This window comes from Salvia miltiorrhiza, unplaced genomic scaffold, assembly GCF_028751815.1.
Source record: "Salvia miltiorrhiza cultivar Shanhuang (shh) unplaced genomic scaffold, IMPLAD_Smil_shh original_scaffold_183, whole genome shotgun sequence".
Classification (NCBI taxonomy): domain Eukaryota; kingdom Viridiplantae; phylum Streptophyta; class Magnoliopsida; order Lamiales; family Lamiaceae; genus Salvia; species Salvia miltiorrhiza.
In genome coordinates, this window is record NW_026651495.1 from 31,181 (window position 1) to 56,047 (window position 24,867).

The 24,867-nt window shown below is 39.7% G+C and overlaps 1 protein-coding gene and 3 non-coding genes across 4 annotated transcripts; 3 read left to right on the forward strand and 1 right to left on the reverse strand.

Moving 5' to 3' along the window:
- Positions 1 to 786: 786 nt before the first annotated feature.
- On the reverse strand, positions 787 to 6,926 carry LOC131003272 (soluble starch synthase 1, chloroplastic/amyloplastic-like). The gene is made up of 15 exons (XM_057929781.1): positions 6,334 to 6,926; positions 4,962 to 5,320; positions 4,643 to 4,720; positions 4,266 to 4,390; positions 3,690 to 3,771; positions 3,186 to 3,359; positions 2,858 to 2,939; positions 2,550 to 2,641; positions 2,349 to 2,411; positions 2,176 to 2,265; positions 1,929 to 2,053; positions 1,739 to 1,847; positions 1,595 to 1,650; positions 1,336 to 1,375; positions 787 to 1,259 (listed from the first exon to the last, which is right to left on the reverse strand). Exons 1-15 carry the CDS (start codon positions 6,830 to 6,832, stop codon positions 1,101 to 1,103), a joined length of 2,133 nt encoding a protein of 710 aa, XP_057785764.1. The 5' UTR covers positions 6,833 to 6,926; the 3' UTR covers positions 787 to 1,100.
- A 10,502-nt stretch (positions 6,927 to 17,428) lies between these two features.
- On the forward strand, positions 17,429 to 17,535 carry LOC131003277 (small nucleolar RNA R71). The gene has a single exon (XR_009094595.1). It is a non-coding gene; the product is annotated as a small nucleolar RNA R71 (small nucleolar RNA).
- Positions 17,536 to 23,650: 6,115 nt separating this feature from the next.
- Positions 23,651 to 23,750, forward strand: LOC131003278 (small nucleolar RNA snoR69Y). The gene has a single exon (XR_009094596.1). It is a non-coding gene; the product is annotated as a small nucleolar RNA snoR69Y (small nucleolar RNA).
- Positions 23,751 to 23,811: 61 nt separating this feature from the next.
- LOC131003279 (small nucleolar RNA snoR53Y) lies at positions 23,812 to 23,903 on the forward strand. The gene has a single exon (XR_009094597.1). It is a non-coding gene; the product is annotated as a small nucleolar RNA snoR53Y (small nucleolar RNA).
- The last annotated feature ends 964 nt before the right edge of the window (positions 23,904 to 24,867 follow it).

Here is a 24,867-nt window from a genome sequence, read left to right on the forward strand (position 1 = left end):
TTTGAAACATTATAGTGTCATTTACAATTTATAATGTCAATCACAGGAAGTGTCATTTACAATATTATAATGTCAATTATATGTGGTGTCATTTGTATAACTGAATAGAGTCAATTACAGACAGTGTCATTTGTATAACTGAATAGTGTCATTTACAAGGTTTGAATCAGGAAGCGGGTTTGTATTTGAGCGCGGGTTAGAGTTTGAACGCGAGTGCAACCGTCTAATCAGAAAGCTACATTTATATATAAAAGCAGATCATGTGTTCATTGAAAAAATAGTAAATACATTATTTTTAATGGCTATGATAAAATCAACAACAAAATATGTTTAATTTTATGGATTTCAATAATAAATTATTGTTTGCATAATTATTATTAAATTTTAAAATAAGTGTATAAAATAAATGATGTGTACATAATAGTGAAGCTTAATAAATATGATCGCAACTCATCGTTTAGTTAATTTCACTTTAAACTTTTTTTAGACAATTTCACTTCAAACTATTGATATAGTATATGATTGGTGATTTCATGTCACTTACAAAGATATATTCCTAAATTTATACCACTTCAAAAAATAATATTAACTCATCACAATCACATTATTTTTATATAATATATAATTTAATACTAATATAATAATTTTTTTAAAGAAAAAAATAAAAATTATAATATCTAAAAAAATATAATACCCGTGCATCGCACGGGCAAAATACTAGTTTTATTTTATATTCATATCACAAAATTTCAAACTAAGAAGAACAAATTGATGAATTCGAAGCCAGAAAAATAAAAATTTAGGGTTGTCATTAGTTTTCTTTTGTCACTAGTCATCATATTACCAACCTTCTTTTGTTAATAATCTAGAGACTAAGCTTCAACCAGAACTAAACCCGAACGCATCGACTAATCTACGACGCCAAGCACGAGCATGAACACGAGACGAAATACTCAAAAGAAGAAGCAAAAGAGCTCCTAGATTTTGCTATATGGTATGGTATGGTGATCCTCCTCCTCAGACAAAGACTCTAGCAAAAGAATTTTAAGCAGCTGCAAAAATGTGTAAGTTATACCAGCTGCGGTTTTCTGCAACTCAACTCAGCCAGCGTAAGGAGGATCGATGAAGGCCCACTCGAAGACTTGCTCGTACTGAATTGCTGCCTTGTCCCACGAACTGTTCCTCTCCATCCCGCGCCTCATTAATCCCTCCCAAGACGTTTTGTGCTCTCTGCACGTCGCAACTGCTACTCGTAGCGCCTGTTGAAACGACTCATGAGAAACACTACCACATACTATCATATATGATCATCGTCAGAAATCACAGTTTACTTACAGTCAGTAAACTGTCCTTTGTTAGAGGAGAAAATGCCCACCTGTTACACACCCCAACAATTATCATAAGTCATGTGCAAAACCAAAACGGGGCAAAAGTTCGTGTATTTTAAACCAATTGACCCTTCAATAAATGCATACGAATCAGATTCTCTCATCAGAGATTAACTCAGTTTGATCTTTGTTTATCTCATGGTGCTTTGGACAGAAGATGTTGATAATATTAGATCCATATTAAATCCTAATCTAGTGACACGTACCCTGTTCCTTCACCCGCGCCTTCGTTAGCATATGGGTCGAAAGTTTGAACCGTGTCCTGATGAACAGTACGCAACGTGTCAAAACAGTTTATTTGATAAACTGAAAGAAAAGCTTGTGGATGGAGGAGAGGTAGGTGATCTCACTCTAAGCCCCCCAGTGCTGTGGACGACGGGAATAGTGCCGTATCTCATTGCATATAACTGGTTCAGCCCACACGGCTCGAATCTCGAAGGCATCACAAGTATGTCACAGCTGCAAAAGTTACTCATATCAGGCTATCAGCTAACATAATTACTCACATATGCCAATTAGTTAGACTAATCATCAAATTACCCTGCTGTAATCCTATGAGAGATTGGGACGTTGAACCCAACCCAACCCCGATACTTGTCCTTATATGTCGATTCGAGTTGCCTCATCCAGTCTTCGTATTGTTTCTCACCAGATCCAAGCATTACCTGAAATACAGCAGACTCGTGATTAGCAATGTTAAACATCCACGATGATTTGCAAATATTTCTCATTAGAAGTTTCAGAAAAGGCGGCATTTATCAATTGAACGTGGCAGAAGCAGTCTTACAAGTTGGACATCATCATACATAAGATCCGGGGCAGCTTGAAGAAGAATGTCAACACCTTTCTGGTAGTCGAGTCTTCCGATAAACCCAATCTGTGGAGACATCAACTTTGAGAATAACTCGGAGCAGAAGTAATCCTAGTATTGATTAAAACATCAGTGAACTATGTTCTCACCAGAGGACAATCGGGTCGAACTGGAAGGCCAAGTTCTGCTTGCAACGCAACCTTACACTCAGCCTGCAGGATTTAGAGGATCAGTACTAGCAAACTCGAGTTTGCAATTTAGTCCCTCGATAGTATGCTTATAGTTAAGCTAGCTGTCATAGGCATACATATATGCCCAACTAATAGTACAAGCTTTGGGAGTTTCACAACCTTTCCAGAGAGGTCGTCAATCGAGTAGAAAGAAGGAAGATGCACATCGGTAGATGGATTCCATTCATTCAAATCAACTCCATTTGTGATTCCTGCACGGCCACATGCTATTTTTAAGCAAAACCAACTTGATTCGCGGATGCAGACAAGTAATTATCGTTTCACTTATTTTTAATTGAATACTTATTATGCAAATCAAAATATTGATGGCAAGGAGATGGCAGATAGAAACATGATAAAAGAGATATTGATTTGGGCTAAGTAGCCAAATTGACATGTTCTTTAACTGGACAGTCGACATAACATACCCGTCAAAACTGATTTCCGACTGCTTAAAAGCTCCTGTAACCCATATCCACCCTCAGGGGTGGTTATTTCCCATGAGTAACCCTACACGGAAAGACAGGCAAATGAAAGGGAGTAAGAAAATGTGATAATTACCAGAAAACTGAAAGCCGGTGAAAGTTGAGGACTTGGTTTAGGGTCATTTTAGATAGCCACGGATACAAACAATGAAAACCTCGAAGATCTCTGGTATCCGAAGAAAATTGTTACCATTTTATCTTGACGCATAGCCTACTACTCCTTACCCATCCCAATATGATCGATATCACTTGATTTGTACCATTATATTACCTGGCTTACTGTCACTATCCTGTCAGCAGTGACAATAGCAGATTTCAGAACATTGACTGCTTCACCAGGGTCGAGAGCATGTGTCCTCGCCCAAGTTGGAAACACCCATTCCAGTGCCTTGTACCACCCAGGAGGCAATCCCAGATTGCTATACGTGACTGCTGGCTCCACTCCCTGGACACAAAATAGATTGTGCATCGTCACTACTTCATTAAGATAATCAAAGTCATTCACACCTCATTACAGTTCTTCCAACAAGACAAAGTCTATAGTATGTTGAAGCATGTGGCTTCTGCAATGACGTATAATGTTCTAGACCACATGCCCCATTTTGTCCTTGTACATCATCACACACACGTGCACACAAAAAAGAGTAATGTGCAAAAAAGAACTACTACGTAAAATACGCAAGTCCCTCTGTATCTCTCTATAAAAGTTGTGAGAATTTAATATTAAATCGTTCCTTTCACAAGCCAACTAATCTGAAAAGGAAACTGAACTCACCTGATGGGCTAGATTATGTATCACAATTATACTCCTTGCATCCTTGTATACACCATGTGGACGATATTTTGCGGCTAAGAGCCTAAAGACATTGAAGAAATGAAAATCACAATTTACATCTACTCACAGGTAAATTGTGGTTAAAGAAAAACATTACTAATCATCATGTCGTACTGTTAAAAAGAATCCTTTCTTAGTATATTTCTTACATGTTAATCTGCTCTACCATAAACATGAAAGTAGTAGCTACAAGTATGAATTCACATGTTAAGGCATCTCAGTTCAGCTACAAAATAGGAATATATGAAATCATCACCTAGGAGGAAAAAAGAAAATTGATCTATTGGCTTGCGAGTTTATACGGATGCTACAACAATGCAACTTACATCCACATATCAAATGACAAGCTAAAATTTGCTAGTCATGCATGCAAGGATCACATGTAATGAGACGTATTGTACAAGAAAAATCATTGCAAAAACACATATACCTTAACTAGCAATGTTTAAGGTGAGAGTAATAAGACCTTAATAAAAGAACCAGGATTCCTTCAGAAAAGAGAAGATGTATACGTACACAGGAACTAGGCCAGCATGCCAGTCATTTGCAATAAATAGACATTTTTCTCCATAAGTATACCCTCCCAACGGCAGCACTAAGGGAGCTTCACAAGCCGCGTGACAAAGTAAAGTGAACCGGAACTGTTCGCCAAAGAGGGTGCAGATTATCGAAAGTGTATTATCGTTATCGAATAGTACAAAACATGATAGTGGAATGAAATATGTAGGCACGGGCAGTTGAAATTTATATAAGAGAGCCTCCCCTTGAGCTATAGTGCAAAGTTGTACCTCTATTCTTAATAAGATCCAAAGATTATCAATTACTTTGAGTGCAAATCATATTTCATATAGAAATCAAAGAATATGTCTATTTCTATAAAATCAACCATTTACCTGATTATCACCAAAAGCACCATAACTATCGCCATATGGAGTTCCAGGTCGGTGGTATGAGGGGTGGTCAACAAAGACCTAAAATATGAAAAACTAATGTTGATTATGGCACAAACTATACAATTGAACTAGTTAAAGAATTGACTGATAGTTTTGTCTAACGATGGGTAATTTTCTAATCCCCACAATTAAAGAAAAAAGGGACTTTTCATCCTCGTGTGCATGAGAAAGAGAGAGAGAGATGACGAGGGTCAGTTATTTTCTGCCTGACTATCTTTACATATGACTCAATAAATTGAAGATAGCTGAAACTTTTTACCCAATCAACTCCAGCTCTGTATTCATGGAAGAATCCAACCTCCTGCACACCACCAAAGCAATGGATCTTGGTCGGCCTTTCAATATCAACAGCATTGGCAAATTTTTTATCTGATACACCTCCAACCAAATATCTAGGAGAGACGACCATTACGCGGTGACCTCGTGCAGCCAATGCTATTGGTAAAGAGCCACAAACATCTCCCAAGCCTCCAGTTTTCGAATATGGAGCTGCTTCAGAAGTTACAAAAACCACATTGAAGATTGTGCAGGGTGAAGTTGTATCACTACTTTTGATATCTTCAGACAGCTTATCTGCTTCAGCTTCTTGAGTTTCCAAGACTCTTTGATCACTTATTGCTGAAATTGGACATAGTTATCCTTAGAACTTGGATTGCCGTAATTTTCATGGACAAGTTTCATCTAATATACCCCAACAAAACATATTTTACTATTTAAAAAAAAAAAAAAAAAAAAAGTAACCATGCAGCTCAACCAACAACAACAACAAAAAGAAATCACTAGATCTCACAATTTTTATAATGAAAAAAGAAATTTATACTTTCAATTTCAGCTCTTACTTCCCAATTTTTTTTCTCATTCAAGATTTTCCTAGAGCATCTTCGGCTGCAGGTCTAAAGATAGAATAGAGTAAAAGTTGTTCCATTGTTCTTCTTGATTATATTTCTGGGAATTACTCAGGGGCAATACCTTATCAAGGTGACTTGACAACGAGGACCCAAATACTACAACGCGAATTTCAATCTTTTAACCACTGGAAAGTTGAAAACGGAAGAGAATCAATGATACATAAAAATAAGTCTTATGCAAGCAGCTTTTGTCCTGTTTCTGCGATACATGAAACTGTAAATCATATATTTGACTCATTAAAATGGAACCATAATATCGCAGAAACGAGCTCGTAGTTCACTAAACAGGAACTTCTCAAGGCTGCATGCACCTAATTGTAGTCCATTAATGGAAAACTCGAGAAAGCCATCAACTTTTCCTCTAATCTTAGACAACTACAGGGGTCCAGTTCTCCAGTAATACTAAACTCGCTAATGCAGAGAGAGCGGGGGGGGGGGGGGGGGGGGGGATTGCATCTACATTAGACAGAAGACCAAATCCACCAACTTTTCCAATAGTAATCTACAAATATAAGAAGCAGATTCATTTCAATGTATCAAAGTGATAAATCCACATAGACAGTCAAAGAGCACACATATTCTTCTTCTTCTTCTTATACAGAACAACAACACATTACACATAAAAAAAACACAAGTACGCAAAATTCTAACATCCAAACCATCAAAAACAAGGACGTACAAGTGTATAAAAAAGAAGAAGATGGATTTGGTCATAATTCTCACCAGAATGAGGAATCAAGTGATACCCAACAACAGAGCCAGTGCCATCTCTCTCAGCTCCCAGCAGAATTCCCTCCTCAGTCTCCTTGTTCTGGGCATTACCGCTTCTCCTACTCAAAAACTCACCCTCTTCCTTATACGATTTCGCTCTAACACAAAAAGATCGATCTTTTCTCTTCCCCGATAACAAAGAAGCAAATCCCACCTGCCTAACACCGATAAAACAATCAACACCAGAGTTTTGAAGCAATCTTATGCCGAGATTTCTCGAGGGGGCGATCTGCAGCGCCTCCATGGGAGGAGGGAGTGGGAGGGCTAACGTAAAAGAGAAAACCCAAGTCAAGAAGCAAGGAATTCGCAACCGTGAAGAAGTGAATATGAAGGGAAATGTTGAGAAAACAACGCACACAAAGTAGCCATAGGATCTGATGAAAAGCGCGAAAATAGCAGTGGGTGAGAGGACGATGCAACGGCGTCGTTGGAAGTGATTGAAATTTAACATCAGACACGTGTCATGTGATGTCGGCGCTCATATGATATTGAAGCTGTGGTCACATGCTGTCTATCTATCCCTATATGGAAATATGGAATCCTTCATTTATTAATTATTTCTATATTAGTGTATAAAATTTGCAATTATTTATTACTATTATTTCAACAACTTTCAAAATTCGTTGCTAAATATTTTTCTTTGAAGAAATTCGACCTCACATGTGGCTACAAATTCTGAAATTCAGCCACCAACAGTCTCCCACAAATTGAGCTAGTTTAGAATAAATCGATAAAAAGTTTTTAGTGGTTAAAGACTAATTTTCTTGACAATTGACTACAATTTAGTATTGATGGAATAATACTCAATAAATTGATATCATTAATTTTAAAATATAGATTGAACCCATTTTTTCGAGATCGGACATTTGCACTGGCAAATAAAAAACTAAACGAAACGGTATCATTTCAATTATTACTAGTGTATTACCCGTCGAAATTCGACGGGTACATATTTTTTTGTAATTTATATATTTTATGTTATTCTTATGATAATTATATAAAATATTTTTTTATGTAAATTATTTATATAATTAATTAAATTAGTAATACATTTTAAATTATATTAATCTCAACAACTTTTAGCAATTAAATTATTAATTTTGTTGAGATCATAAAAATACCCATTAGTTTTCATATGAAATTTTATAAAAAGTTAACGCATAAGAAAAAAAAAGAGTAGAAATACATATAAATTTGACATAGTGTTCGCTATTATTTTCACCACGCCGCAAGTATACGGGTAGTTGTAATATATGGAAGCAAGGTCGTATCCCACAAGGATTAGTAGTTCAATCTAGTGATTATCCTAATTCATTTTACTCGACTATTTAGACTAAACGATTGAGTGATTGGTTTGATTATCTAACTAAATACTTAACAAGTGCAAAGACAAATAAAAATCAAATAAGCAAAGTGGATAAATAAGATGATTAAGGCGATTTAGGGACTAGGCATCGATGATTAAGAAAAGGACTTCAATTATAACACAATACTAATCTTGACGAACCTAATTATCTAGAGTGATCTCCCAACTGGTTTTAGCCCCCTCCCGGACGACTAAAACGGTAGATTACGGGTCATAGTTGCCGTCCCCGGTCAACTTCTAACCTATAACTCCCAAAAGCACACAAAGATCGACATACTCTCACCCAACTCTCAACCTCCCGGTTATCGAATTGATATGTTTCAAACACCTTATCTATTGCAATTATCCTCTCCCGATTCAAAGTGCAAATTAGAAATGCATAGAATGTGGCCAACAATCCATACAAGAAATAAATCAAGGGTTTGAAAAGATAATGTGCAAATGAACAAACAAGATTTATATTGAGCATAAATAATCAATCCATTACAATAATCATCTAGCCTAATCCCCAAATCAAAGAGAAATTTAGCCTAACATGTTCAAACACAATAAATCAAAGTTAAAGGTGTACATAATGAAAGAGAGAGTAAGAAATGACAAATCCTATTTATGAGCTTCTTCTTCCTTCTCTTCTCTTCAATGGTCTTCAATGGTAGATGGGTGTGTTAAAGGAGGCTAGGGTTTAGTGTGTGGAGTGTTGGGGAAGATGAGTGATGGAGAAGAAGAATAATGAGAGAAAAAGGGGGAAAATGGGGTTTAAGGGCTGAAAAACGCGACTCCGCTCTTTTCCCGCGGTCATGGCCCGCGCCCGTGGTGCTCAAACGTGGGCAAAACTCAGGGAACCCGCGGTCCCGCCCCGCGGCCGCGGGTGGTGACCGTGGGGGGACCCGCGGTCCCAACCCGCGGCCGCGGGTGGTGACCGCGGTACACCCCTGGACTTGAGCACTTAGCCCGCGGTCCCACCCCGCGGCCGCGGGTGGTGACCGCGGGCGATACCTTCCCCACGACGCGTGACCGCGGCCGCGGCCTCTGTGCGCGGCTGACTTTGTCGGCCCCGTTCTCCCTCGTCCGAGCTCCGATTCGGGCGCCGTTCACGCTCATGGATTCCTCTCGAGACGTACTTCAATCCTATGCTCTCACAATTCTCCAATCAACTCTTGATTTGCCCTGAAAATACTCAAAAACTATACCAAGCAATCAAAACTTCATAAATACTCAAAATTGGGATACAAACACATATATGCAATCAATTCATGGGGAAAAATGACAACAATTCGTGTGATATTGAGGTATGAAATCCATGTTTGTCAACCCTCCAAACTTAAAGCGTTGTTTGTCCCCAAACGACAAAAAGAAAGAAATAAAAGTAAACAAACATGTAAGCATGAATTGATGTCATTTCAAGGGCTTCAATTTTTTCAAAATATTTCACTAGTGTATCACAAGTAGATATGCATTTCAAGAAGTCACAAGTGATAGTAAGTTCAACATTATAGCCTCCAAGCTTGAATCCTCACAAGGTGGATGTTTCAATGGTGCACTCAACTCTCAAGTGTTTAGAATGGACGTGTTTGCACTCAACTTGAAACAATGCATGCAATCTACCATAAGCTTGCCATTTATCCTAACTCTTTATACTTCAATGTGTTATAAATAAAGATCAAAAAGGGCTTTCCTTGGGTTGTAATGAGGGTTCTTTGGTAAGGTGAGTAGTTTTTAGGCAAAGTGACTCATCCCACGATCAAATAATCATAATGAACAAATCGACTTCACTATTTCTCTTATCAAACATAAACCACAATCCCTGCATTTCATCCTTAGTGATATCTATCATGGCCATGATTCAAAAGGCAAATCACTCCCCTTTATGCTCTTTTATTCACATTCATTTTCATTTCTTTTTCATTTTGAGCTTATAGGGGACTAGTGATTTTCACTTAATCAAAGCTTGATAAGCACTTTCAATCATTTCCCAAACTTTTCTTCATCAAAGCAACCACCAACACTCTAGGTTCTACCCCTTTATTATTGGTTATTCAAAGAAAGGCTACAAGGCACAAAAGGGGTAAACTAGGATCATATGAGAATTTGGACACAATTTGAGTTAAGTGGCTAGCAAAGATGGCCTTAAATCACTTCAATATTAACAACACATCTACTTTTATTTTCAAGAGAGGACTCATGGCAAGTTCTAGAGATCAACACACATGCTCAAATGATTTACACTCAAGAACAAAATGAGATTGTAAATGTATGACAATCAAAGGCTCAATTCTCACAAGCTCATTTCTTTTTCAAGTTCTTGGAGGTGCAACATTTAGCTCATCATCACAAGTTCAAACTCTTCATGCAAAATCAACAAGTGATACATAACAATTTCTTTTCAAAAACACAATCATATCATAAGCCCAATAACAAACAAATCATCCTCACAAAATTTGTTACAATTATCCCAACAAAAATCAAAACATCAAAAAGTCTTTCAATTATTCAAAACATAACAAAAACACAAGATAAACGAGACAACTAATCCATCTTCCCCCTCCCCCCAAACTTATTTCACACAAAGTGGAAATAAGGATGGAGGAAAAGAGAAGGATAAGTTGGCTCGGACTCACAATGGTACGGGCACGACTACGGTGGCGCGAAGGGGCCATAGAAGGCATGGAAGTGGCGCATGTGCTCTTCATAGCGGCGCCGCTCATCCTCTTGGTATTGCAAAAAGGCTGCATATTGCCTTCTTTGCTCTTCTTGGATTGCATCAAAGCGGGCCATGTTTGCGGCTTGGAAGGAGTCAAAGCGGCCCATCATCCTATCCTCAAATCCGACACCCCCTCCTGGATACGCCGGGGGTGGTTGAGGTATCTCACCACCTGGTTCATATGATTGCTCTTCCTCCTCGCCCTCGGGGGCGTGTTGTTGTGCATGTGCGTCTTGGAGGTGAGCAATGGTGGCGGCAAAGTGGGCGGGCTGACGCATGCCTAGGTTAGCGGCCTCCCCGGGGCCCATGATGGTGGTAAGGGCCGGATTGGGCAATGGGAAGTACACATTGCCGTTGTCGCCCTTGAGGATCCACAAAAGCCGTCTCCCGGAGGCGAGAAAGTGTTGTTGCACTAGGCAACGTTGGTCGAGGAGGATGTCACGGGAGATGGGGTCTTCTTGAATAGCCACCCCAAGATGTGTCGCTATAGGGGTGATCATGCCTCCAATGCATATTTTGCCCCCTCTTGTGTGAGCTTGAGATTCGAATTGGTCGGCCAAAAGACACCCAAGAGATAAGGAGATGTTGGTGAGGGCGCCTTGAATGAGTAAGAGCTCATTCGACCGACAAAAGCCCACATTCTCCCGACCAAGGAAAGTGAACCCGAAGGCCCGTTGGGTAAGGCGGATAACCGGGTTGCGCAATGACGCTGCCTTTGATCGCCGGGAGTCATAGCCTGCAATCTCCTCCACGCCTCGAAAGTGACATCGTTCCCACATACGGGTGGGATTGAACTCTAACCCACCGGCGTATGCTCCTCCTTGGGGGCAACCCAAAATCTCGTCCAACTCATCAATAGTTAGCTCTCGGGGCTCATTCCCGAGTTGGAAAGAGATTCTTGATGGAGCTCCGTTGGACTTGATGAGCTGGAATGTGGAGAGGAACTCAAGAGTGAGCCCTCGGTATGCTAACCATCCCCCAGTGATTACTCGCCGCCATCCGCCTCTATCCGCCAAAGACCAAATGTCTTCGGCTATTCCCATGGCCTCGATAGTTTCCGAGCAAATATACCGGCATTGCCGGTGAGGAATGGCACAAAGTTGCTCCCAACGTTCGCGGGAGTCCGGAGTAGGAAGTCGAATCCCATAGAATTGAGGAGTGTGCCGAGTGATAGTCACCTCATCGGCACGGGAGGTATTGGCCTTCCCCTTTCCTTTGCCCTTTGTTACACGTGGTGCCATAGCAAAATGTGCCTACAAAACCAAGTGTGAGTCTTTATTTGACACAACAAACGACAACAACAAGATACTAGAAAACAACTTAACTAAGCAAATTAGCCCGGGAAACGGGCGAATTCTTATTCTAAAAGCACATAAATTTATCACACCATCACAATGCATCTCACAACAACACATAGCATCAAAATCAAGCCCACAATCACCAAAATCTCCCCCCCAAACTTAGACATTTATCTACACCCAACACAAGCAAATTCTTAAGCAATAATGTCAATTAAGCATAAATTCACCGATTAAATTGCAATTAAATGAAAGACCCATCATCCTAGACATGCATAGAAGCAATTAAAATCATCAATTCAACAATGTAGCACAATGTAGGAAAAATCCTAATTTTGAGCCCTAATTGCATATAAACATGTAGAATGCAAAATATCACAAAATAATCGGTAAAAATCTTCTAAATCATGCTTAGAATGTAAAAATGAAGGAATGAGAGCAAGTAAAACATACCTTGTAGTTGGATTTGGAAGTGAAAGTGAGGAGGAAGAGTGTGTAATTTCGTGGGTGGTGTGAAATGAGAGTGAAAGGTGAGGAAAAAGGGTGAAAAAGGGTTAAAAACCCGAGTCAACGCAGGTCAACGCGGGGCCAGGAGGCCCGCGGTCCCGCCCGCGGCCGCGGGTGGTGACCGCGGGACATCCCTGGATCAGCGCGTTTCGCCCGCGGTCCCACCCCGCGGCCGCGGGTGGTGACCGCGGGCTCCCTGGGAGTCCTCACCTCTGAAAAATTCAATTTTTATGCGTTTTTCTCTCAATTTTTTTTTTTTTTTTTTTTAAGATAAAGGGAATTAAACTCACAAACAAAAGAAATCACACACATATAAAAATATATACATAGATGAATATATAATACCTATGTATATGTGTGTTTATTGAACTTGCAAAAATTAAAGATACCTTGTTGGGGTGCCTCCCAACTAGCGCTTAGTTTAACGTCGTGAGCTCGACGTCTTCATGATGGTGTCATGTCTTTGGTTCGGCGAGAATGATGACGGACACTTTCTCTCGTGGCTCGGCTCGAAAGTATGCCTTAATGCGTTGGCCATTCACCACAAAAGTGCGTCCATCGTTGCCCTTCAATTCAATAGCTCCATTGGGGGAGACCTTGTTGATGAGGAATGGGCCCGACCATTTGGACTTGAGCTTTCCCGGAAAGAGTGAAAGGCGGGAATTGAAGAGAAGGACCTCATCCCCGGGTGCAAATTCCCGTTTGTGGATCATCCTATCATGAAACCTCTTGGTCCTCTCTTTGTAGAGGCTTGAGCTTGCAAATGCCTCACTTCGAAATTCATCCAACTCATTGAGTTGAAAGACTCTAGCTTGGCCGGCCTTCTTGAAATCAAAATTGAGCTTCTTGACCGCCCAATATGCCCTGTGCTCTAACTCTACGGGGAGATGACATGACTTCCCGTATACAAGTTGGTATGGTGACATGCCAAGCGGTGTCTTGTACGCCGTTCGATATGCCCAAAGTGCGTCATCAAGCAAGAGAGACCAATCCTTCCGGCTCCCATTCACCGTCTTCTCTAGCACTTGTTTAATCTCCCGGTTTGCCAACTCGGTTTGACCATTGGCTTGGGGATGATAAGCCGTTGTCACTCTATGCTTCACCCCGTACTTTTTGAGAAGTCCTTCCATCCACTTGTTGCAAAAGTGGGATCCTCCATCGCTTATCAAGGCCCTTGGAATTCCATGCCTTGTCAAAATATTCTTTTGAAGGAACTTGATCACCACTTTGGAGTCATTGGTTTGAGTAGGAATTGCTTCCACCCATCTTGAAACATACTCCACGGCCAACAAAATGTATTGGAAGCCGAAAGACATTGGGAATGGGCCCATAAAGTCTATGCCCCATACATCAAAGAGCTCAACTTCAATCACATTGTTAAGGGGCATCTCGTGCTTCTTTGATATTCCTCCCATTCTTTGGCATTGATCACAACTCAAAATAAATGAGTGGCAATCCTTGAAAATAGTTGGCCAATAGAAGCCACTTTGAAGCACCTTAAAAGCGGTTCGGTTGGTGCCAAAGTGCCCTCCACTAGGGGAAGAATGACACTCCCTCATAATAGCTCCCCATTCCTCTTCGGGTACACACCGCCGGATGATGGTGTCGGCACATCGTCGATACAAGAACGGCTCATCCCATAAGAAGAATTTCACATCATGAAAGAATTTTTTTCTTTGGTAACGATTCAACTCGGGTGGTGGATGAATGCCGGATGCAAGATAGTTGACGTAGTCCGCATACCATGGGGTGTGGGTCTTGACTTGCAAGATTTGCTCATCGGGAAAATTCTCATTGATGGGCACATCGGCATTTTCCCCTTCCACGGGATTCTCAAGTCTTGAAAGGTGATCCGCCACAACATTTTCACATCCTCTCCTATCTCGGATTTCAATATTAAACTCTTGAAGGAGGAGGATCCACCTTATCAACCTCGGCTTGGCATCTTTCTTCTCAAATAAATATCGGATGGCCGCATGGTCGGTGTGAACAATAGATTTTGTGCCAATGAGGTAGGAGCGGAATTTGTCGAAGGCATACACAACCGCCAAAAGTTCCTTTTCAGTGACGGTGTAGTTTGATTGAGCCTTATCTAGAGTCCTACTAGCGTAGTAGATGACTCTAAATAGCTTGTCTTTCTTTTGCCCCAACACGGCCCCGACGGCGATGTCGCTTGCGTCACACATGAGCTCAAACGGTTGTGACCAATCCGGTGTGATCAAGATGGGAGCACTCACTAAAGCCTTTTTGAGTTTCTCAAAGGCCACCAAACAATCTTCATCAAAGTTGAACTTTGCATCTTTTTCAAGAAGGTGACATAAGGGTTTGGTGATCTTTGAGAAATCTTGGATGAATCTTCGATAAAACCCGGCATGTCCAAGGAAGCTTCTCACGGCTTTCTCATTGGATGGTGGTGGAAGCTTCTCAATGGCCACTATCTTTGCTCGATCCACCTCCAATCCGGCTTTGGAGACCTTGTGTCCAAGCACAATTCCATCCCTAACCATAAAATGACATTTTTCCCAATTCAATACAAGGTTAGTTTCCTCACACCTTTGCAACACAATAGATAGATTATGGAGACAATGATCAAAAGAATTGCCAAAGATAGAAAAGTCATCCATAAAAACTTCCATTACATTTTCAATTAAATCATGGAAAATGGCCATCATGCATCGTTGAAAAGTAGCGGGGGCATTGCAAAGACCAAATGGAATGCGTCTATAAGCAAAAATGCCATAAGGACAAGTGAAAGCGGTCTTTTCTTGGTCCTCCGGGGCAATCATGATTTGATTATACCCGGAGTACCCATCAAGAAAACAATAAAATTCATACCCCGCCAACCTATCAAGCATTTGGTCAATAAAAGGAAGAGGAAAGTGATCTTTTCGAGTAGCTGTGTTCAACATCCTATAGTCAATACACATCCTCCATCCATTTACTAACCTAGTTGCAATTAGCTCATTATGCTCATCTTTTATGACGGTTATCCCCCCCTTTTTAGCAACAACTTGAGTGGGACTAACCCACTCACTATCCGAAATAGCAAAAATAATTCCCGCATCTAGCAATTTGAGAACTTCTTTTCTTACTACTTCTTGCATAATAGGGTTTAACCGTCTTTGGCCTTGCCTCCTAGGTTTAAAATCATCTTCCATCAAAATCCTATGCATGCAAATGGATGGGCTAATCCCTTTTAAATCGGAAATTGACCATCCTATAGCGGACCTATACTTCCTCAAAACATTTAGCAATTGATCAAGCTCATGAGGAGAAAGGTAGGATGATACAATTACCGGATACGCCTCATCATCACCAAGGAAGACGTATTTCAAGTGTTCGGGGAGAGGTTTTAACTCCAAGCTGGGAGTCTTCTTCTCCACTCCTTCATCTTTCGGCTCTCCATTTCTCAAGTCCAAGAAACATGCCTCTCCTTGTGAAATTTTCTGCACAAAGTTCATTTCATTAGCCTCAATAAATAAGTTAGAAGCATTAAACTCATCATTATCAACAAAAGAGAATAGAGGGTTTAGGAGGCAAGTGTCCATTGGATTGTTGTAGATGTGGTACTCCTCCATGTTGATGCAAGACTCTATCACTTGCATCATCTTGCATTCACCAACCCTCTTTTCTTCTTCCTCCTTGTACTTGAGAGCCTTGTGGATTGAAAATGTGAAGCTCTCGTCATTCACTCTAAGGGTGAGTTCGCCCTTAGCAACATCAATGAGGGCTCTCCCCGTTGCCAAGAAAGGGCGCCCCAGAATCAAAGGCACATCTTTGTCTTCCACCATGTCCAAAACAACAAAGTCCACCGGGAAAATGAAATTGTTGACTTTCACTAGGACATCTTCTACTATCCCCTTTGGATAGGAAACGGAACGATCTGCCATTTGAAGGGCAATTGTGGTTGGCTTGATGGTGCCAATCTCTAGCTTGTTGAAGATTGAGAGCGGCATCAAATTTATACTTGCTCCCAAATCACACAAAGCTTTCCCAAAACGATCATTCCCAATATCACAAGGGATTGTGAAGCTCCCGGGGTCCTTGATCTTGGTGGGGATTTTTCTTTGGAGAACGGCACTACATTCTTCGGTTAGATTGACCGTCTCATTCTCTCCCATCTTCCTCTTGTTTGATATGACCTCCTTTAGGAACTTTGCATAGGAGGGCATTTGTTTCAAAGCTTCAATAAGTGGAATGTTGATGTGCACCTTTCGAAAAATCTCAAGAAACTTGGAGAATTCATTCTCCACATTCTTCTTTTGATGTCTTTGAGGAAAAGGGATTGGTGGGCAATAAGGTGGTGGAGCCACGTACACCTCCTTCTTCTTTCCTCTATCTCCTTGTTCCTTTGAAGGGTTGCCATCTCCAACTTCAACCACAACACCACTTCTATCTTCTTCGTCGGGCATCTTGGGCTCTTCATATGTTGTCCCACTCCTTAGAGCAATGGCCTTGCAATGCTCCTTGGGATTCACGATTGTGTTGCTTGGGAATTGCCCTTGTTGGTGTTGATTGTTTATAGACTCGGCAATTTGTCCCACTTGTATCTCAAGCATTTTCAATTGCTTGGCTTGAGCCTCTAACTTCTCATCCGTTCTTGTCATGTGAGCTTGAGTCGTGGTCATGAACTTCATCAATATTTCTTCAAGGTTGAGCTTCTTCTCTTCCTTGATCATGCCATGGCTCACCGCAAATCCGGGCGGTGGTTGCAAGAAATTGTTTGGATTGCTATAGGAGAGGTTAGGGTGGCGGTTAGGTTGGAATCCTTGAGTGTATTGCTCTTGCCCTTGGTAGCCACCTTGTTGTTGGGGCCGGAAGTTCGCATAGCCTCGGTTGTTGTTGTTGTTGATGTAGTTCACATCCTCGAAGCTAGTTTGTTCTTCAACCACGGGCTCTACCCTTGACATTGATATAGCATCAATCTTGCTATTCATGGCGGTCAATTGAGCCGTCAAAAGAGCTATCGGATCCGAGCTTGTTGTAGCCGCCACCTTCTTCAAGATGATCCTCTCCGTTGGGAATTGATGGCAATTGGTGGCCAAGTTCTCTATGATGTGAGCGGCCTCCGCGTGGCTTTTCTCCAACAATGCTCCATTGGCCGATGCATTCATGTCTCTTTGCATCTCACCACTACACCCGGTGTAGAATACACAAATGATTGTGTTTTGATCTAAACCATGGTTAGGGCACTTCCTTAGCATCTCTTTGAATCTCTCCCAAGCTTCGTAGAAGGATTCTCCATCAAATTGGTGAAATTGGACTATGTCCTTCTTCATCTTCATGGTTCTACCCGGAGGGTAGAACTTGTTGAGAAACTTTTGAGCCATGTTCTCCCATGTAGTGATAGAACCACCCTCTAAAGATTGGTACCATGTCTTGGCCATGCCCCTTAGCGAAAAGGGGAAGAGTCGAAGTCGAATGGCATCCTCCGGGACTCCATTTATCTTGATGGTGCCGCATATCTCCAAGAAGTTTCCAAGATGTCCATTCGGGTCATCTTGGGAAAGACCGGCGAATTGGTTTTGTTGTACCATATTTATGAGGGCCGGCTTGAGCTCAAAATTTGTGGCGTTGATTCTCGGGGCATTCACTCCTCCTTGTTGGACAATGGGTTGGAACATATTGCTAATAGGTGGTGGTGGAGGTGTATTTCTTAGAGCTTCTTGCTCATTTATTTTCCCTTGCATGGCTTCTAATTGCATTTGAAGTTGACGGATTAAGTCGTGATTTTCCGCCATAGCTTCCTCCAACTCTCTATCTCTTCTTGTTCTTGCTTTGTTGTGTCGACAAAAAGCTTCAACCTCAAGGTTTATAGGTATAAGAGGTGCACCCTTAGATCTTGTGTTCATACACTACCTATCAACCAACAAGAACAAGAAGTCAAAACACAATCTTAAAATAGAAAACAAAAATTAAAGCAAGTAAAATGTCTAAAGTAGTTAAGCACAATGAAGCAAAATATCACAAGCAAAGAAACTAAACTAATCCCCGGCAACGGCGCCAAAAACTTGTTCGCTATTATTTTCACCACGCCGCAAGTATACGGGTAGTTGTAATATATGGAAGCAAGGTCGTATCCCACAAGGATTAGTAGTTCAATCTAGTGATTATCCTAATTCATTTTACTCGACTATTTAGACTAAACGATTGAGTGATTGGTTTGATTATCTAACTAAATACTTAACAAGTGCAAAGACAAATAAAAATCAAATAAGCAAAGTGGATAAATAAGATGATTAAGGCGATTTAGGGACTAGGCATCGATGATTAAGAAAAGGACTTCAATTATAACACAATACTAATCTTGACGAACCTAATTATCTAGAGTGATCTCCCAACTGGTTTTAGCCCCCTCCCGGACGACTAAAACGGTAGATTACGGGTCATAGTTGCCGTCCCCGGTCAACTTCTAACCTATAACTCCCAAAAGCACACAAAGATCGACATACTCTCACCCAACTCTCAACCTCCCGGTTATCGAATTGATATGTTTCAAACACCTTATCTATTGCAATTATCCTCTCCCGATTCAAAGTGCAAATTAGAAATGCATAGAATGTGGCCAACAATCCATACAAGAAATAAATCAAGGGTTTGAAAAGATAATGTGCAAATGAACAAACAAGATTTATATTGAGCATAAATAATCAATCCATTACAATAATCATCTAGCCTAATCCCCAAATCAAAGAGAAATTTAGCCTAACATGTTCAAACACAATAAATCAAAGTTAAAGGTGTACATAATGAAAGAGAGAGTAAGAAATGACAAATCCTATTTATGAGCTTCTTCTTCCTTCTCTTCTCTTCAATGGTCTTCAATGGTAGATGGGTGTGTTAAAGGAGGCTAGGGTTTAGTGTGTGGAGTGTTGGGGAAGATGAGTGATGGAGAAGAAGAATAATGAGAGAAAAAGGGGGAAAATGGGGTTTAAGGGCTGAAAAACGCGACTCCGCTCTTTTCCCGCGGTCATGGCCCGCGCCCGTGGTGCTCAAACGTGGGCAAAACTCAGGGAACCCGCGGTCCCGCCCCGCGGCCGCGGGTGGTGACCGTGGGGGGACCCGCGGTCCCAGCCTGCGGCCGCGGGTGGTGACCGCGGTACACCCCTGGACTTGAGCACTTAGCCCGCGGTCCCACCCCGCGGCCGCGGGTGGTGACCGCGGGCGATACCTTCCCCACGACGCGTGACCGCGGCCGCGGCCTCTGTGCGCGGCTGACTTTGTCGGCCCCGTTCTCCCTCGTCCGAGCTCCGATTCGGGCGCCGTTCACGCTCATGGATTCCTCTCGAGACGTACTTCAATCCTATGCTCTCACAATTCTCCAATCAACTCTTGATTTGCCCTGAAAATACTCAAAAACTATACCAAGCAATCAAAACTTCATAAATACTCAAAATTGGGATACAAACACATATATGCAATCAATTCATGGGGAAAAATGACAACAATTCGTGTGATATTGAGGTATGAAATCCATGTTTGTCACATAGGTATGATGGCGGATTGATTTGTTGCATTTCTTGTTACAAGATTTATTAATTTTGTTCAATTTTTTTTATTTTGCCTTTTGACCATAATTTTATATGGAGTTTGAAAAATCATAATTGAATTATGAGTATCATATAATTCCGAACTTCTAAAAGCATAACTAATTATGAAAATAATCTCGTCTGATATTTAAAGGACCATAATTGATTTATCGAACATCGTATCATTTGGAGTTTTAAGACCAACCAAGTTGTGGGCATCATCTCGTCGCAAACTTGACAGATCATCTCTAACTTCTGAGCATTATATTGTCTGAAACTTGAAAGAAAATCATCTCGTCTAAAACTTGAAAGAGCATCATCTCGTCCGGAGTTTTGAGCATCATCTCATCTAGAGTTTGAGAGAGCATCATCAAATATGAAATTATATTCAACCATGACTCCAATTGTCAACTATCTAACAAACATAACTCTAACAATTTAGATATTTTATTTATATATGTAATTTTATTAGTTCAAACTCTAGAGAGAAAGGAAAGAGAAGAGATCTTAAAGCAGTAAAAGAGATAGCGTGTGCTTTATTTCATCATCGTAGGTATTTATAGGCATTACAGTCGGGGTAAAGTAGTAAATTCGTTTGGTCATCTATTCCGCATGCTCGCCATTAAACTAATTAAGGCTATTATTAGATTATAACTTGTCTGTTGTGTGAAGTCGAGGTGGGATGTAACGCCTGTTTTCATCGGCAGGAATCCACGAACCACTTGTTGATCCACTGTCCAAAGACCTCAAAGGTATGGGAAGCAATCTTTCAATGGCTCGGAGTTAGCATGGCGCAGCCATATGACGTGTCCTCGCACTTTCAGTTCTTTACTAGTTTGAGTGGCCGGAAAAGAAATAAGAAGCTCTTGATGGCTCTTTGGTGTTGTACTACTTGGCTTATTTGGAAAATGCGTAATGAGAGTATATTTGAGAACAAAATATGGGACAGTGCAAACTTGTTTGGAGAAATCAAAGCTAGAGTGTGGAGTTGGGGTAGAATTTTTGGTTTTGTTAATGATGGAGTTGGGATTCATAGGTGGATGTCGAATGATGAATCATCGATGATTTTGTAATCTTCTTGGTACTACTGGTGCCTTTTCGTTCTATAATATTTACTTTCCTTATCAAAAAAAAAAAAAGATTATAACTTGTCTGTCGTTGTCCCCTAATTACAGAGCCGGATTCTGTCCTCATCATCCCGCTCTGTCTAGTAGCTCTGGATTTCCTTCCTTGGGGCAGACTTTTACTCTTTGGCTCCGCTCTACTAAATAGCTCTACCTTCTAGCGAATTGTCTCTGACGTGTGGCTCCGCGCTCTGGCTCCAATAGCTTAGCTCTGACTCTGGATCTGGCGATTTGGCTCTGGCTCTGACTCTAACGACTTAGCTCTGACTCTGGATCTGGCGACTTGGCTCTGGCTCTGACTTTAATGACTTAGCTCTGGCATCTCTGCTCTGGCAACTTGGCTCTGGCCCTCTGGAAGCTCTGCTCTGGTTAGCTCTGGCTCTGGCAGCTTTGCTCTGGAAGCTCTGCTCTGAAAGCTTTGCTCTGGCATCTCTGCTCTGGTTAGCTCTGGCTCTGGCATCTCTGCTCTGGCTAGCTCTGGCTCTGGCATCTCTGCTCTGGAAGCTCAACTCAGCGGTGACTCGGCAGCGGACGAACCGCAAGCTCAGCGGCGACTATTTTGCTGGAGTTTAGAAGAAGGAACGACAACGGGTTATAGGAAAAAGAAATCTTAGGGCTCTTGTATTAATTGCTTCGAATGGAGAATTCTCATGGGTTTAAGAAGTGGAATCATAATCGAACTAATTAAGGAATGGAAGAGGGAGTCAGAGATGAGGCGGAGCAACGCCGCCCTTAGGACAGCGGCGACGCCTGAATTTAGAGGGAGAGAGAGGCGGGCAGTTTAAGGGGGGAATTAGGGCTCAATTTGAGTGTGCAATCGACTTTAGAGAGAGAAAATGATTGAAAGAAGAGAGAGACAATGAAGGGGGAGACGACGCCGACCTGATTCAGGGACGGCGGCGATGGGGTGAGGAAAATGGAGGCGTGAGGAAGAGGGAGGCCTGACTTTTGTTTTAAAAGTGAGAATGGAATATATAAATTGGATTCTCAAATGCCACGTTGCAGATTGAGATTGAAAAGAAAGAATTTGAGGCATGCCACGTAGGCTAAGGCCTAATCGTATTATAGAATAGATATTATTATTATTATTATTATTATTATTATTATTATTGTTGTTGTTGTTGTTGTTGTTGTTGTTGTTGTTGTAGTAGTAATGGACGAACAGAAGCAAATAAAGTTTGCAGAAATGAAAAATATATTTTTCTTCCCTATATAAATAAAATGTATGGATTTATTTTATAAAAAATAAAAATAAAATTTTAATTATTTTGATAGACATATGATAAGATTTTGTTTTAAAGTAATCAGTTTATAGAATTTGTGCCTTATTATGCAAACATGTAAATCAATGACCGGACCCGTTTATAATTTACATATACGTGCATGTCTCAATTCAAACTTAATTCAAAATTAATTTTATTGAAAATTAAGAATATAAATATTATATATATATATATATACAATATAATATATTGCAACATATACATATAATATGTACGCTATTGAGAAATATAAAATTAATAACAAATATACATCTAATCACTAACATTCAATTAAAATAATTTATCGTATATAGATTATAATTTTTTTCTTATCAGACATGTAAATCTAATTTTTATCTAGAAAAAATAAATAATAAAATTTATTAATTTAGATTATATGTAATGTTAATATTATATATATATATATTATTAATTATATTTATTATGATTAATGAATCTTTATATAGAATGTAATAGTTAATTAATTAATAAATGATGAAGATTAGATATGCCACATAGGTTAAGGCTTAATCCTATTATATAATAGATCCTATTATATAATAGATACCTGAAAATTAAAAAAAAAATGTATATTATAATATTTCCACAGTTTGAGCTAGTTTAGGATAAATTCAGCCACCAACAGTCTCCCACAAATTGAGCTAGTTTAGAATAAATGGATAATAAAAAGTTTTGAGTTGTTAAGACTTATTTTCTTGAAAATTGACTTGAATTTAGTATTGATGGAATAATACTCAATAAATTGATTGCATTAATTTTAAAATATAGGTTGAACCCGTTTTCTCGGATAATCGCTTTGGCAAATAAAAAATTAAACGAAACAATATCATTTCAATTAGACCTGGAAATTGAAAAAAAAATGTATATAATAATATTTCCATAATTTGCGAACGTATTTCACTCAATATTTCGATTGCTATACCAATATTTGTTAACGAGAAAGTAGATGCTGTTTACATCTAAAACAAATTAATTCATTGCATATTACTCCCTTCGTCCCATGAATTTTGACATGTGTTCCTTTTTGGGTCGTTCCACAAATTTTGACATATTTTCACCTTCTCTCTTCTACTTTATCACTTTTATACTTTATTAAGTACACACTTAAAATATTAATCTATAACTTCTTAATTTTCGTGTTGAAATTAAACGTGTCAAGATTCGTGGGACGGAGGGAACAGTATTTTCGAAAAAAACAAGTGGTAAATCATGAACTAGCAACCGTTTGTTTTAGACGAACAGCTGAGTTAGCACGTATTATTGAAAAAAGGCCCAAACTGAATAGCTGATCCAAAAATTTCATATTAGGGCCAACCGTAAATGAGATGCAGAGCCCATCTTCTACATTACAAATTTGGAACCCTAATTCTTCCCATTATTTAAGCCCCCACATTCTGCGTTCTCTGCATTTCACAGCCTCTATGCATCAATTTGAATTTGTGATTTCTGATATCTGTGTTTTGCGGTGATGATAAGATTGATTAATCCCAGCTCATTATGAGACCTTCTTTGTGTGAGGTCAGGGAAAATAATTGTTTCTCATATCTATCTGAGCTCTTCCAATCCCCTTTTTTTTCTTCTTCCATTTTTCTATTTTTTTTCATTTTTTTTTTCTTTTTGGTGTTCCTGATGATGTTTGTTACGTTAAACCATGCTAATTCTGAATACTTTTGATTGATATCGATTCGATTTTTCGAAATTCTCTGAAGGGACACCTCCAATTTATTTTGATTTTCATATTTTTTCTCTATTTTTTTTTCCAAATGCTTTTCACTTTTGTTTGATTAAATGTCTGTTATGGATCTGTTGGATTGAGTAGTCGCTATGGAGGAGAAACAAAGTTTTTTACTTTTTTTTTTTGGGTACTTTTTATATCAAATTCATCTAGGTTGGTTTTTACTTTTTATGATGCATCTTCGAATTTGACTAATAAAAATCTTTCTGATAAATTCCGAGTGTAATTTTGAGATCAACCATTATTGCAAATATTTCTTTAAAATTTGACTAATAAAAATCTCTTTCTGATAAATTCCGACTGAAATTTTGAGATCAACCGTAATTGCAAATATTTCTTTAAAATGATTTATAATCTAATTATTGATATAAGCACTTGTCATAATAATAAATCAATTTCTTTAAACACTAATTATTAGGTGCGGCGGCCGGCGATGCAGTCAGGTCGCTGCACCCCTGACCCGCACCTCTTTGCACCGTGTCCCAAATTGTTACATTTATTTATAGTAATTACTCCCTCTGTCCTAATATTAGTGGCCATATTCTTTTTTGCATAGAGATTAAGAAATTGAGTCTTATGTTTTAATTGAGTGGGACCCACTAAAATTAATGAATTAATTAAGACCTTCAACCTCGCACGGAGTAAGAAATTGAGTGTTATATTTTAATTGAGTGTGGCCCACCAAAATTAATGAATTAATTAAGACTTTCAACCTTTGGCGGTTTTTCTTCTTCTCAATGCTTCTTTTCTCTATTTTCTGTGTCCATATAAGAAATTGTGCTCACCCAAAAACCAAAATCTACATATCAGTGACGATAATTTTTCTAGAGAGTAGAAAAATCAAAACTCAAATTGGTGTTATCACCGAATCTGGAGAGCAGAAAAATCAAAACAAGAGGTTGAAGAAATCAAAACCAAAACCAAAAACCAAGCACTGCAGATA

What these genes read in the sequence shown, in the direction of transcription:
- LOC131003272 (XM_057929781.1), bottom strand. Translation starts at nt 6,832, where the DNA reads ATGTTAAATTTCAATCACTTCCAACGACGCCGTTGCATCGTCCTCTCA. An exon ending in CATGCTGGCCTAGTTCCTGT is followed by an intron (nt 3,772 to 4,265) that starts GTACGTATACAT and finishes CAATGTCTTTAG; the next exon opens with GCTCTTAGCCGCAAAATATC. An exon ending in ACAGCACTGGGGGGCTTAGA is followed by an intron (nt 1,651 to 1,738) that starts GTGAGATCACCT and finishes ACTGTTCATCAG; the next exon opens with GACACGGTTCAAACTTTCGA.